A 15,249-nucleotide genomic window follows, 5' to 3' on the forward strand; every position below is an offset into this window, starting at 1 on the left:
CCAATTTATATGAAGAATGTCCTCACTTAATGCATTTTTTAAAAAGGTGGAACCTCTTTGTGACAGCCTGTATTATATTTCAATTTCCAAAAAAAGAAATTCACGTATGCTTTGATTTTTGGAACTCCACTGATGATGTCAAAGATGAGACCGTCCTTGTTGCTTTCATGAAAATCTTAGCATCACAGAGCAGGGCACAGAGTAGAGATTCAGTGAGCATCCGCCAGGTGAGGCACGTGGGCCTCGGTGAGGAGCAGTGCCTTGAATTCCGTCCTGTTCCCAGCAGTGTTGGCATCCAAGGCTTGCAACAGGAGAGGAGAGAGCCTGTTGCCCCAATTCCGGTTTGTACCTCCTCTCTCCCATTTCATGTCCACCTGATAGAATACCTGAGCAGAAAAATGGGGGTTCTGTGACATCATCGATTCAGAGGAAATGAGCCAAAACTTGGTACTTTGGAAGCGTGGGGCCTCTGTGCCAAAGTACATGCTTGAGGGTTTTTTCTAGGAAAGCCTGCTGGCTTTGATTAGAGGTATCTAGATGGTGGACCTGATTAACTCGGGGCCTCCTGGTAAGCGAAGACAAAGGCTGCCCTTGCCGAGTGAGGCTTCATGTTGTACAGCTGTTGGCTGTGTCCTGACAGATATGCTCTCTGTCCCTAACAAGATCTAGTGTCACCAACGACTCTGGCAGGGAGGCGTCTTTCCTGTCTGCCTGGTGGCCAGTGAAACGTCTTCCAACGTCTCCTCTCTCTAGACACTTCTCCAAGGCTGGCTTTTGGGCAGGGGCTGGGCGGGAGGTTTTGGGGGTCTGGTAATCAGTTGCTGGTAGCATTTGAAAAACTATGGCCAGGGCCACAGTGCTCCAGTCAATCCTCTCTTTTGTGGGGAAAGGGCACCTCTTTCCGGGTTCCTGGCTGAGCTGTGCCCTGGTGTCCACAGAACCATACTGCCCTGGAAGGGACTCTGGTGACAATGAGTCTGATGGCATCTGTCCCATGCAGGCCACCCCCCACACCAGGGCCAGGGCTCTTACGCCCACACGCCATGAACAAGGGAGCCCAGCCAGCGCTCCAGAGGCCGCCCAGCACGCAGTGAGGCGAGGCGTCGCCTAGTGGGTGTCTGCCTTTCCATCTTACTTATGGCTTCCCCCAACTTGTTTTGTTCGTTCTGTGTAGCAAAATGTGTTCATTCCCCCAGCCCCTAGAGTCCTTCATTTATTTTATGCTTAAACTGTTCTTCATACATAGTCTTTTCAGTGTTTTGTAGTTTTGCTTTTGAATGTTTCACTTTTGCCCGACGGGACTGGGCTAAGTCGATGTTCTGCCCTCACGTTTCTCCGGAGCCGCCTAGTTGCTTTTCAGGTGACGCTTTTGAGTTTCCTGGGTGGACAATCTTATCCCCGGAAATAATGAAATATTAGTCTCTTTCCTTCTCCTAGCGCCACACCCTTTTGTCTGGCTTGGGTTTACGACCTCCCTGGAGCTTCCAGAACAGGATGAAATGGCAGCGATGCCGGTGGCTCGGGCAGCCCGACTTTGCTCACCCTTGTTTTTGGCCACGTCATCGAGGCCACGTCCCCAGGGCGCTGTGAGGTTTCCGCCGCCCTGCCCAAGATCCTGCTTTCCCACCCGTCGGTCGGAGCGCTCTCCCGCCCCCCCGCCTGCCCGTCGCTGACCCCTGGGCTTCCCGGTCAGGCGGCCGTCCCTGAGCAGCCCAGTGGCCCTCCCGGGCCCGTGGACTGAGGTCCGGGGTGGTGCTGCTCTGCGCATGCCTGGTGCGGCCCTGCTGCTCCTTCCCTCTGTGAGTTTGCAGGTTCCCAGAGGCTGGGGCTAGACTTTGCGACCGCTCCCCTCCCCCACCCTGAACGGACAAGGAAGGCCCTTGTCCTTACTCAGACATTTTGTTCCAAAGCTGAAAAGTCCCCTGAACATGCTCCTGGCATCCAAGCCCGTAATCCAAGCCTGGCCTTGTGGTCCGTGGAGGGGCTGAGCGCAGGAGGGCCAGCCGGCCAGGGCAAAGGGTTGTGGGACTCCAGGAAGCCAGGCCACCCGGCTGGCAGTGCTCCCCCTCCCCGTGCCCCTGGCCTGGGTCCCCAATCAGTCTAAGTTTGGGAATGCATCAAAGAGAGCCCTGTGAGCCACCATCTCCTTCTTGGGGTCTGGACACAATAAGCCACCCATACCCCGCCTGGGTGAAAGCACCTTCTGTCCTCCCTGTGTCTCCCCTCTGACAGCCCCACCGCCCCCAGCTCTCTCCCTGTGTGTGGTGAGGGCTCTCCTGGAGGAGAGGAGGTGTGGGGGTCCCACTGGGGAGGACGGCAGACTCTTAGCGAGTAAGTCCAGGGCCCAGCACTGTGCTGAGTGCTGCACGCAGGTCTTCACTTAATCCTCGCTTAACCATGAAGCAGGAGCTCTCAACAAACCCATTTTATAGGTGGAACAACTGAGACTAAGAGAGATGAAATAACGTGCTCAAGGTTACAGCTAGAAAAAGCAGGGCCACCATCCAAACCCAGCCCATCTTGCTCTAAGCCAGGGCTTCTGGGTCCCATGGGACCTTGCCCAGGGCCACCACCTGGCGGGCGTTAAGGGAAATGCGTTTGTGGATCACTCCTTTCTGATGAAAGAAGAAGCCATGAGTCCCCCTCCTAGCTTGGTACATTCTAAAATACCTCTCCCTTCCCTTCCCTGGGCCCATGACTTACAAGGCTGGGTTTTGGCGAAGAACTGAGTATGTGAAGAAAAGAGCCAGAAAGTCAGCCCCACACCATGACCTCTTGGTGCACTGGATGACTCTCAACCGAGCCACGCCGGCCAGGGCTCATTGTCTTTTCTTAACATTGATATGGGTGCCAAATGGGGCTCAGAGGGCTGAGTGACCTGTGCAGGGTCTCGCCCTGGCCCGGACTCCCCTCACAGACCCCAGCATGGCAAGCAAGCAGCATCTCTTGGTCTCAGCCTCTAAGGAGCAGGGCAGGCTGGTCCCAGGGGGCTAAGCTTTAGAATTAAAGGGCTATAGGGACCCTGTGGAGCCATGGCTCTCCCACTGGCTCATGCTCAGAGTGACCTGAGCAGCTTTGTACAGTGAGGATGCCCAGGCCCCAGCCCAGCCCTCCTCCCTCGGAGTATCAGGGCAGCAGGCTGCCCAGGGGTGCAGGCTCCACCGGGGAGGGAACTGGAGCCCTGGGAGGAGTGATCAGCTTTGGAAACTGCAGGAGGCTCCCAGGTAGATGCTCCCAGCCCCGCGGTGACTATTCAGAACTCCCCAGGCCCTTACCTGGGCTCTTGCAGCTCCTTCGGCTCTGGGGAACTCCCCGGGATCACCCAAAGGGATGGAGACTAGCCCAGGTACTCCCTCTGGGGGCCTGTGCCCCTGTGTGAGTTGTTCGGTTGTGCATTCACCAACAAACAGTTATTTAGTGACTGTCATCTGGGCTCTGAGTCTGCTTTCTTAAGTGCAGATCCCTGCTGGGCCCATTCTCATGTGGTCTTGGGCAGGGACTTGACCCTGCTCCTTAGCTTGAGAAGTGGCTCATGGGCTCAGGTGGAGCATGAGCTGAGGCCTGCATGCAGCGCAGGGACTTCGGGGACGCACACTGAGCCAGGGCAGAGGAAATGCTGGCTGCTGTTACCCTGCAGGGCCAGGAGCCTAGAGGGCCAGAGGGGCCCAGGCTTGGGGGCAGGCACGGGAGGCTGGGCCCAGAAGGGTTCCAGGTGCTAGACACTCACAGTTTCTGCTCTGTCCTCAGTATGGCAAGAAGAAGCTGAAATATCTGCCCTACAACCACCAGCACGAGTACTTCTTCCTGAGTGAGTGCGGGCGCCCACAGCCTCTCCCGGACCCCATCTGTTCCTCTCCCACTGACACCCTTTCCAGACTCGGAAAGTGACACTAAACCTGTTAGGAAAAGCAGGGCCATAGCAGCCACCCCGTGCAGATCCTTGCTGGCCATTCATGCAGCTGGGACACAGAGGCCGGGAGAGGCAAGCACTTGCTCCGTGATCCCCGGGTGGGGGTGGGGTAGAGGTGTTGTCTGCTCCTAGCCACCCCTGTGGGCACCAGGGCCCCCACCCTGGCTCCTCCTGCTCTTCTAGCCCAGACCAGGGACACCTAAGCACCTCTGCTCCACTCTCCCCTGCAGTTGGGCCACCGCTGCTCATCCCCATGTACTTCCAGTACCAGATCATCATGACCATGATCGTCCGCAAAGACTGGGTGGTGAGTCAAGGGGCACAGCTGGCCTGGGAGTATGGGGAGGGGGAGTCTGGGTGGTGGACCCCAGAGATCTGTGCCCTCCGGCACCCCTGTGGGGCCCCAGGCATTTCCTCTTGGGGTGGCTGCCTTATCACTCTCAGGGTGGGACCTGCTCTGAGGCTGCCAGGAGCTGGCAGGCCATTGTACCCCACTCCTAAAGGTCCACCCTCACAGGGGGCCCACTGGGGAGCCACTACCTTTACAGAGCCCCCTCAGAAAGTTCCTGAAGGCAGTGTGATCAGAGCCAAGGGTGGCCACCCATCCGCGGCTCTGTTCCAGCCCTTGCCTTCGTCACACGGCACTGGGCTGGTCAGTAGAGGGCAGCCCGGCGGCGGCTGAGACGACAGGTGTATTAGTTTGCTAAAGCTGGGTATTAAAGTACACAGACTGAGCGGCCGTCCTGTTAACAGAATCACGTTGTCTCACGGTTCGGGGCCTGGAAGCCCAGGGCAGAGGCATGGCTGGGGTTGGTCCTTGTGAGGCTGTGAGAAAGCCTCTGGTCGGCCTCTCTCCTTGGCTTGTGGATGGCTGCCACCTTCTCACGTGTCTTCCCATCGTCTTCCCTGCCCGGGTGTCTGCATCTGTGTCCAAATTTCCCCTTTTTATAAGGACAACGGCTCTCCTAATAACCTCATCTTAACTAATCACATCTGTAGCAATCCTGTCCCCAAATAAGATCTAGTTGTGAGGTCCTAGGGATTAGGTCTCCAACGCAGGCATTTTAGGGGACACTGTGCAGCCCATGACCCCAGAGTGAAGGGAGTCTCCGGATTCTGCCCCAGAGAGAGAAGGGGACCCTGGAGAGGGACTGACCGTGCTGTGCACGCATCGGTCCTTGGCTTCGTGTAGACTTGTAGACGTGATTCTGCCAGAGGATAAGGTGCTCGCGATGGCATGGCCTGGATGGAGTGGTCAGCACAGGCAGAGCGGGTTTCAGTGGAACAGGGACAGGGCACTGCTCTCCACAGAGTCACTTGCTAGGTATTGCTGGTCTCTTACTTTTTTTAAAACTCAGTTTCATAAATGAAGATATTGAGACTGAGAGTTTGGGACTTAGCCAAGGGGACACCAAGGGGTGGGTGGGGCTGTAGAACCCAGGCCTCCCAATGCATATCCAAGACCCTCCCCCCATACTTCAGCCACCAATCTCTCTGAAATAACAGTACCTTGTGTATGTGTAGCATCAAAGCACCTTGTCTTACATCTTCTCACTGCAAGTACAGGCAAAGGGGCCACCCACGGTTGCTGATTCTGCTGCGAGAGCCAGGACTGGGCTCAGGAGCAGGCGGGGTGGTTGGGGCAGAGGCGAGACTCTGGAAATCTCTGCCAGCCCTGTGCTGGTAAAACCTGCACAACTCACTTCCAAGATATGTTATAGTCCCAAAAGGGAGCATTTCATTGGTACCTTCGGAGTTCTAGGAATAGTTAGGCTCTGCCACCTGCAGTGTATCATTTAACCCTGTTGACCAACAAGGCAGGAATGGGCTGGAGGAATGGAATTTCCAGATCAGTTAAGTGATGGGAATTTGAACCCAGATCTGCTCCTACAGTGACCGCTGTTTGCACCAGGCTCATCTGGGCCCTGGAGAGAGTCTTGGCTGAAAAGGAATGTGAGCCCTGCTGTGCTGGGTCAGGTGATGCTGCTGGGGGTATTTTAATCTGCTTTCATGACAGATGACTCCTGACATGAATATTTAATCTTTTTTTATTTGTTTTAAATTTTTTTTTTAACTGTTTGTTCCCTAAGGAACAAAGCAATTAAGTAGGGACAGCAGGAAAGGAAATCAGACTATATACCTGAACAGGATCAGATGGCAGAGCCAGGGAAATCTGATAGGGCCCCCTGGCCTTTCCAGGCCTGCCCTGGCCCCTGCCAGGAAATAGCGTTCAGGCTGGGCCAAAAGGCTGGGCCTCCTGACTGCTCCCAGACTTGGTGTTGCAGATTCATGGTGGATTTGACTAGGGACCCAGGGGCCCATGACCACGTGTGTAGAACTTGGCCTCGGGAATATATAACAGAATCTGTATGTAAACACAGCTCCTGCCGCTTGCCTCCCCCAGCACACACCCTCTGCAGTCTCCCCTGTCTGGGCTTTTCTTTCTCTTTGTATCCTTGCCTCTTCTGCAAATATCCTTCCTACTGTTCTTTGCTTGGCTGACCTCTGGTGTATCCCAGCCCAGCTCAGGACTTTCCTAAATCCCAGGGTAGTGTCAGGGCCCCACACCATGTCTTCATCCACCCACCCCCGTGACTACCTGTCCCCTCCCATGTGATATGGAAGGAATCTCTATAAGCCTGTCCTTGGAGGCTCTGGCTTCTGAATGACCTTTTGCTCCCAGCACCTAACATAGCCTCTGACACAGAGAAGGCATTTGCTAAATGTTTGTGGAGCTTAACTGAACAGAGCTGATTGAAGGATGAGTTTGCCAAGCAGATAAGGGAAGGAGTTGCCTCCCTGCAAATACAGCCCGGACACAGCATGTCCTGGCCGGTGCACGTAGGTCAGGAGATGGGCTGCAGACGAGACAAGGTCAGGGGCAGGTGTGTGAAGGGCTGGTGTGTCCTACCCAGGGGCTGGATTTTATCCTTTGTCCCCCGGCAGGGAATGAGGCCAGCAGTGGCTCCGAGGATGGAGGGGGCCTGATCCAATCTGCATGTTAGGAAGATCTCTATGGTGGCAAAGTGGTGCAGGGGGCTGACTGGAGTCATGAGAGCTCATACTGCAGGCTACACTTATTACAGCACACATTCGAGCCATGTAGAGCCTCGGTGGGAGGTTTTCTCCCCGTCCTACAGATGGGGGAACTGAGGCACAGCGAAGTAAACCACTGACAGCTATGCAAAGCCAGTGGTGGAGCTGGGTTAGCACGGGCGGCCTGACCCCGAGCCTGTGCTCTGATCACTACCCTCTAAGGCTCTGGGAAGGAGAAGTGATGGGGATCCAGCTACTGCATGAGCATTCCTGGCAGAGGACACAGTGCAAAGGCCCTGAGGTTGCTGAGGAGAGAGGGGCTACTCTGGGTAGGGGGGAGGCCTAACAGGGGATTTGCTTGGTGTTAGGATGGCCATTCTGTTTGCCATGGGTGCATGAGGGAGAGCCAGAGACCTGTAGGAGGCTCCTGATGTGGTCCAGCTGAGGCACATGGACTCAGGGGTGGCACACAGAAAGCACACTGCATACCTGCAAGGGCCCCGAGGCAGGGGGTGGATGGTCTCTGGCCTTTGCCCCCCCACACACACACTGTTGTGCTGGATGAGTGTGGAGGAAGGTGCTATTTTTGAGCCTGCTGGGGGGGGGAGGTGACATGGAGAGGGGAGGTGCACAGTCAGAATCCCCGGGACCACGAAAGGGCTGTTGTGGATGCCCCTCAGCTCATGTCCCCTGGTGCCATCTCTGTTTCTTTCCCTGAAGGCAGAGCACACAGCTCCCTTCCTGCTGCTGAAATGCTCAGCATTTCCCCGGAAACAAAGATGACCTCTCAGGGCCCCACGAGCAGGCACCTGCCGCCCAGCTTCTGAGGCGCCCGTGGGAGTGTCTCGGACACTTTGCCTGGGGGGCACGTGCACTCAGCTGTGGTGGGGCCACAGGCCCAGGGAGGATGGGCCCTCCCGGTCTAGCCGTGTTTCTCTCGGCAGGACCTGGCCTGGGCCATCAGCTACTACGCCCGTTTCTTCCTCACCTACACTCCGTTCTACGGCGTCCTCGGAGCCACCCTCTTCCTCAACTTCATCAGGTGCCTGAGCTTTGCCGGTCAATCCCTGGGTCCCCAGCACTGGCAGTGACAGGAGCTTTGACTAGAGGGACCCAAGAGGAAAGGCTCTGAGGTCCCCACTTCCTGCCCTGGGCCTCACATCCTGGCACCTCAGCGCACCCCCTGCACCTGCCTGGGCCGCTTGGGGTTGGAGGGAGGAGCTGTCCCCCCTGTGGCAGGGCCCGGCACCGAGCGGCACTCTCTCCCAGGTTCCTGGAGAGCCACTGGTTTGTATGGGTCACGCAGATGAATCACATCGTCATGGAGATTGACCAAGAGCCCTACCGGGACTGGTTCAGCAGCCAGGTGAGGTCACCAGGGCCCTTCGTCCATGTCTGTGGCTCCCCAGTGGACTCAGAGCTGTGCTGGGCTTCCCTGGGGCTGTCTGTCCTTCCCCTGCTCTGCACAGGGCTAGGCAGGAAAGGGTGGCAGGGCTCTTTGGGAGGGACCAGTGGGGAATCTGGGTGGACTGAGGACTCCAGGCAGAGCAGTATGACATGGAGGGGTGGCCCTGAGACCTTGGGTAAGTCCGGGCCTTATGGGAAGGAGACGAGGCCCTTTGTTCTTCACTCCTGCCACCACCCGCCACTCCCACCCCGTACAGCTGGCAGCCACCTGCAACGTGGAGCAGTCCTTCTTCAATGACTGGTTCAGCGGTCACCTCAACTTCCAGATTGAGCACCAGTGAGTGCAGGCGTGGGTGGGGCCGGGGGCAGGCGGGCCACACACAGTGGGAGGGAAAGTGGCCACCAGCCCCATCTGGGCAGAGGACAGCATTTGGGGGGCTCCCTCTCTCCCCCGTGGTGAGGTCCCCCACCAACCAGCCCTAGAGCATGCTCCATAGCCAGCCCAACTGAGGCCAGAGCACGGGCTCCCTGTGCCACGTGGTCATCGTCACAGCCACCTCACTTGTGGGCATAGCTCTGCAGTCACCGAGAGCTTACACCAGCATCTCCCTTGATCCCGTGAGCCTGGCAGGGCAGGGCAATTGATCCCACTGTATTTACTGGGAAACTGAGGCTAGGTTAGGTAGCTTATCTGGAACTGAGATGATGAGGGGCTCCCCCAAACCCCTACCACCCCTGCTGTCCCTCATCCTCTCCTCTCCACAGTCACTGTACCTTTTCCCCCTCACCCCCTCTAGTTCATTTATTTCCTCTTTAGAAAATTATGGTGTTGTCTCCAGCCATCAAATTTCCTTCCAGTCCCCAGAGCACAAACACAGCCATCCACGAACAACCCCCCACCTGGGTGGGCACATAGGGAGAGCTGTAAACGAGGCCTCCCTGGGCCCTGCCAGCCTCTGGGCCGAGGGGAGGCAGCACCCTCACGCTGCCCCTCACTCCCCGCAGCCTCTTCCCCACCATGCCCCGGCACAACTTCCACAAGATCGCCCCGCTGGTGAAGTCTCTGTGTGCCAAGCACGGCATCCAGTACCAGGAGAAGCCGCTGCTGAGGGCCTTGCAGGACATCGTCCGGTAAGGGGCCCACGGGTGCCGGGGCTCGGGGCTCGGACCGGAGGCACTAGCCGGGACCACCCATGGTGGAGACTGGGCAACCCCAGAGGGGCGGAGCCAGCTGGCACGGGTGCCCACCAGGCCTCCTCCTTTACTAGAAATTGCAGGGCTTCTCTCTCTGGGCTGGATGAGGGCCTTCCCTTTGTGCCTCCACGGGGGGTCCCCTGGGGAGCCCTGAGCTGGCAGCCCCTGGTGAGGGCTGAGGGGAAGCACGTGCATCTCCAGCGTGGCCTCCCCAGCCCCTCTCCTAGCCCCTGACTGTCCCCTCCCCTTTTTCCTCCCAGGTCCCTGAAGAAGTCTGGGGAGCTATGGCTGGATGCCTACCTCCACAAATGAAGCTGCAGCCCTCGGGGGCCCATAGGGAAGGGGGAGCAAGTTGGGATGGATGACAGCCAGAGGGAGGGGTGGGTTTTTGTTCTGAGAGGTGTCCATGAGGCTGGGGTACATGCCAGCTCACAGACCCCATTTTTGGTCTTGCTCCTGTTTTCCTCTCCATGTTCCCTTTACTTCTACTTCGCTCTCAGTCAGTCCCCCTGGGAGCAGAGAGAGAGGAGGCTGCAGACCTGCCTCCACCCTCTGTCCCTACACATCTGCCAGACGTCTGTCCACAGACACACCTGCCCCCTGCAGCCTGGCCTTCAGGCTTCACACTCCTGCCACCCTCCCTCAGCTACTCTTGGGGTGTGTGGGCTGGGTCCAGTCAGGCGGGCAAGATGGCCCCCTGACCCCCTGACCCTGCAGGCCAGCTCCACGCTCTGACAGCACCCACAGTCTGCCCTTTTGTAGGGAGATGCCTAGTGATTCCAGGCTGCGGCCTGCTCAGGCCTCGGGCCCAGGAAAATGTCCTCGCCCCACTGGAGCCCTCTGGCCAGGGCTTGAGCACTTTGTCCCACCACCTTCCACCCTCCTCCCACCTCCAGAGCCTGGGACCTGGGGTCCAAGGAGGCAGACCCGCAGGTGGCTCTGCAGAGGTTGGGGGCCCGGTCAGGGGGCCTCGTCACTCAGTCCCATCCCCCACCCCGTTCAGATGTTTGTCCTAGTTGGTAGGCCTCAGATTCTGTAGCACTCAGACAGACCCTTCTCCAAAGTGCTGTGACCCGCCAGGCAGCCGCACTGGGGCTGCCGGGTGGACAGGCTCTCACTGTCTTCCACTCTGTCGTGTCTACTGGTTTTTTAACCTTTTGCCACAGGATACATTCTGCCAGAGTGGCATTGGGGCTTGGTGTTGTGACAATCTGCTTCTTACCACCTGCCCCTCGACGCCAGTGGGCTGAGCGGGGCTCACTCACTGAGGCCATGGTGGCCCCCACTGTCACTGTCAGGGCCACCACTGTTGGGAGGGCAGTGGGGCAGAGAAGGAGGGAGCCCCAGGGGAGGTGACTGTGAGGAGCTGGGTAACCGGTTGGGGGCACCTAACAAGCGAGGGCGACGTGGGAAGTGCGACCAGGAAGAGTTTGGGGCTGGAAGCCTGAGCCGAGGGGACAGGAGAGTGAGGAGTAGGAGCTGAGCCCGCCACCCTGGGGGCGTCCAGAGCTGCTGCATTTGGAAACCTAACCCACTAACCAGTACTTAGCTTTGGGGCAGGAACAAATTCAGAGTGGGCCTTGGGGAGGGCATCTCAGCCCCCAGTGCTGGACATCCCAGAGGGACTGGTATCTAGTATGACAGGCCTTCGAGCTGCCTTGGCCCTGCCTGAGGCCCTGCTGCAGAAATTACAGAGGCCCAAGGAGCTGCTGTCCCTCCCTAGGCCAATGGATCCATAGGGAACTGATCTTAATTTTTATCATGTTGCTCCCCCAGCCCTACATTTTTTGGAAATAAAAGAGGTAATTTTATTCTCACTTCCCTGCTGAGCAGACTGCCTTGTGCTCCTGCCTGCTAATGCTTGGGGGGGGGGGGGGGGGGGCGCAGCAGGAGCCAGGACTGGGTGCAGGGAGGAGGCCAGCTGGCACTGGCAGCCCTTCTCCTCTGTCCCCTCCTCCCCTCTGGCCTCCCTACCCCTGCTGCCTCTACTCATGAACTTCCTCTTCCCCTCTCTGAAATGCTCTCCAGGCCAGGAGCTTTGGGCAAATGATCCAAATAAATTGACCCTCCTTCCTCCTAGGGATTCTTAGCAGTTCGGCAAACCCAACTCCAAACACCCTGGAGCCGGGTGAGGCCTCCCGGAAGATCTTTGTGGGCAGCAAGAACGGGCTGTCACAGGCCACCTTCCTGACATTCCCATCTCTGTCTTCATCCCTAGACCAGCTGTGTGCCCACAGCCTGGTGTCAGCTGGCTTCTGCCACCTCCCTTTTGCCCACTTCCTGGTCAGTATACAGCCCTGGGGGCAAAAAGAATGTCAGAAGCTCTGAGGAAACCCCTGGAGACTGAGGCTTCCATATGTGGCCTGTGCCCCTGCAGTGGCTCATTTGGTCCCCACACCCTGGGCCAAAGGAAGCATGTGCCATGCCAGCCTAGCATCACTAACCAGCTCATAGGTAATGTCATGGAGACTGGGTCCAAGGGGGCAGTCCTGCAGGTGGGCTCGACCCCCGAGCCTGCGAAGAGTCCAAGGGAATGTACCAGGGACACTTGTACAGTTGGGCCCCCGCTGGCAATGCTGCTCCATGACCAACTACTTCTGACCTGGCTCAGTGGTAAGCCGGGGAAGGGCCAAGAGGGTCAGGCTAGTCTACCTCAGGGGCTCCCCACCTGGCCTTGCAACTCCGCCCACTCCACAATAGACTGTCTTCGTCCCCATCTTGTTTGACCTCAGGGTAGCCAGCCAGCAGGGACTCAAGTAGGACCGAGGAGCAGAAGCCTGAGCCCGGGGCAGAGACCCACCCCTGGCTCACTGAATGGCTTTGGGCAAGTCTTTTGCCCTCCCTGACCCTCCAGGCCTCAGTCTTTCCATTTGTCCAGTGAAGGGACTGGGTACAGGCTCCAAGGATGTTGTTATCTCAACACCTGTGAACCCTTGGCCTTGGCGTTGCCCTCCTTTAGACCCATTAGAGGCCTTCAAGCCCAGGATCCAGGGAGAGCTGACAAAGCTAGGTAGACACTGTGGCTATGAGTACACCAGGTAAATCTTGGCTCAGGTCAACAGGCACTTGGATCTTCCCTGTGACTTCTTCCTTCCAACCTTGCCCTGAAGTATTGCCCTTGGGTCAGAAAGCTGACACCCATACCTGCTATCTAACCGCCCCTCCTGTCCCCATACTTCACTGAGGCTCTTGCTCAACACACAAATCATGGGTTTCTGATCCCCACCCCGTCAGAGTTGTGACACAACGCACAAGGCCCTGAGTGATCACAAGATCTGAAGCTTCAATTCACAGGAGGCCAAGACCAGAGGGCAAAGGACTGGCCTGAGGCCACTCTGACAGCAGCTGGGTCAGGGCAAGTGCGTGGGATCCTGACTCCTCACCCAGCGCTCCCAGCGCTTTACCTGACCATCTCCTTCACTTGCTACAGGGGAAGGGTTGTTTCTCAGACTAAGACTTACCCCTTACCCCCTCTTGTCAAATGTCAGATCTCCCAGGAGGCCCAGTGGCTGGCCTGAGTGGGTGGAGACTGGAGCCCACCCACAGGGAGCTAAGGTGGCTACCTCGAAAAAAGGGAATCTGTTGGGGACTTGGGCATGTGCAGGGTGCCAGGCCCAGAGGAGGGGCTGGCAGAGCAGCCTGAGCTGTGTGTGGACCTGGAACCCCAGAGGCAGCCAGTGGCCTGGCAAGTTCCTCAGGTGTCAGCAGGACACTTAACACTCTGGACTCAGGAAAGAGGAGGCTTTTGGTGAGAAGGAGCAGGACAGAGGTGGCAGCCACCTGGGCTGGGCTCGGACTGGCCACTGCTCAGGTGACACAGAGCCTTGGACCAATCGAGACTCCTCAGCTGTCCCAGGTGCAGCTTCCCTGGAGACGCCCACCCCTCTGGACTGGACGCTGCTTCTGCAAGAGCCCCTGGTCCCACGCCTGGGATGGAAATGATAAGCTGTGGGTCCCAGGGACCCTACAGCCATCTGTATGGGGGCCTGGAGGGGAAAGCACCCCAGTCAGGAACTCCAGCGCTGTTTGGGCTGGGCGTTGTTTCTAACCAGACTGGCCATGCGTAAGCAGAACCATCGGCCACCCAGCATGTGGGGATTTAAAGGTCATGTCCCTACTGCCCTCCACCATTATGAATGCTGCTTTTCATTTTGAAGGCATTTAGGTCTTTCTTCCAAATCTTCTGGTTCAGGAGCAAGTGTCCTAGAGAATTAGTGACAGGCACCGGGAGCCTGGGAGAGGCCAAGTTGACCAGGGCAGCCAAGTGCTCCTGGGCATGTGTGGGGGAGGGGAGTGTGGGAAGACCAGTGAAAGAGCCACAGCCTGTCTTGTGCCAAAGAAGTTTGTCACCCCTACCAGCCCCTCCAGACATAACGGGCAGGGCCTGGTTCTGTGGCCCTCCTTTGCCACCACCTGCCTTGGTCAGCCCACAGGTGACTCAGTAGTCACGGCTTCTCTCAGTAGTTCCACGTTTCTTCAGGGCCCAAGGCTCTGTACAGACCATAAAGCAGGGAGAGGGGGATTCTTAGAGGCCCCACCCAGGACCCTCACTCCTCCCTTTTACAAATCCTGCACATGCTCCCTAAGTTCCTGCTCTGTGACTGCCTAAGGAACTTACAGATGGAGAAGGGAGAGCTCTGCTCAGAAGGGTGGTGACCTGTCCCCAGGGGATCCAACATGGGGGGAGCCGAGAGGGACAAGGGCAAAGATGACCGGCCCAGAGAATTCCAACCAATAAGGAGAGGTTGGGGCGGCTGCTTGAGGCCAGGGTGGCCTTAAGGGTCCCTTAAGTTACTAGGCAACTACCAATTTGCAGATGAGGGTGCACTCCCCATGGCCACCACCAGGGGCAGCACGGAGTACAGCCTGCCCCACAATGGTGAAGATACTACCGGCGCCCCTTGGGGGGCGCTGCAGGCCCAGCGTTCGGGCTGAGTGGGGACGTGCTGCCCTAGAGTCCCAGGCGTTAGTATCCTCCCCATAAGGGCATCAAAGCTTCTGCAGGAAATGTACTGACCATCTGCCCAGGCAGGGGATAGAGGGAATGCCATCCAAGGGCCCACATGGCACCAGGAGTCAGCAGGGTTTCCACAGGTGGCCACAGGAAGGGGGGACTCCCGGCAGAGGGAATAGCCTATGCAGGGGCCCTGAGTGGGCCCTGCCCTAGACATGAGGAATTTGCCTTAAAGGCAGAAATACCTTTCAAGGAGTAAACAGGCTCAGAGAAAACCTAGGATTGTTCCCAAGTCAGAGCAGGTGCCTTGAATTGCGTGCATAAAATTTGTAAATAAGTCTCTGAGCTCTGTTGCTGGGCCCTATGCCAAGATCCTTCCACAACATCCCTTTTATCTTCCATCACCCTAGGTCATACTACCCTGAGAGAGGTCGAATAACCCCCGAGGTCACACAGCCTTGAGTCCTGACAGAAACCCTGATCTGCCAGACTGGTTTGGAGGGGAAGCCATGTGGAATTGACCAGGGTGGGGTTGGGTGATCCCTGGGAGGACTGAACAAGGACTGAAGTATTGTACCCCATCTGCTTCCTGGAGGGAACCCAGTCCAGGGCAATGGGGGCCTTAACCGTGGGGGACAGTCCCGCAGCTGGCGGGGAGACTCTGGCTCCCACTCCAGAAAGGCCCTCTGATATTCCAGCTCAGCATTTCAGTATTTTCTTCAAATTGCTGACGCTTCCTCAAATGGAC

General features: G+C 57.5%; 1 protein-coding gene across 3 annotated transcripts in view; it reads left to right on the top strand.

The window, feature by feature from the left end:
- Positions 1 to 11,364, top strand: part of FADS2 (fatty acid desaturase 2) — a 72,999-nt gene extending 61,635 nt beyond the window's left edge. For all 3 annotated transcript variants that reach the window (XM_081155566.1, XM_081155565.1, XM_081155564.1), the window contains 7 exons: positions 3,748 to 3,808; positions 4,141 to 4,217; positions 7,891 to 7,988; positions 8,216 to 8,312; positions 8,611 to 8,690; positions 9,359 to 9,484; positions 9,808 to 11,364. In XM_081155566.1, coding sequence (XP_081011692.1) covers positions 3,748 to 3,808; positions 4,141 to 4,217; positions 7,891 to 7,988; positions 8,216 to 8,312; positions 8,611 to 8,690; positions 9,359 to 9,484; positions 9,808 to 9,859 — 591 coding nt within the window. In that variant the 3' untranslated portion in view covers positions 9,860 to 11,364. The remainder of the gene's footprint in view (positions 1 to 3,747; positions 3,809 to 4,140; positions 4,218 to 7,890; positions 7,989 to 8,215; positions 8,313 to 8,610; positions 8,691 to 9,358; positions 9,485 to 9,807) is intronic.
- Positions 11,365 to 15,249: the final 3,885 nt, after the last annotated feature.

The sequence above is a fragment of the Miniopterus schreibersii genome (genome assembly GCF_964146895.1).
Source record: "Miniopterus schreibersii genome assembly, chromosome: 12".
In the NCBI taxonomy this organism is placed as follows: Eukaryota; Metazoa; Chordata; class Mammalia; order Chiroptera; family Miniopteridae; genus Miniopterus; species Miniopterus schreibersii.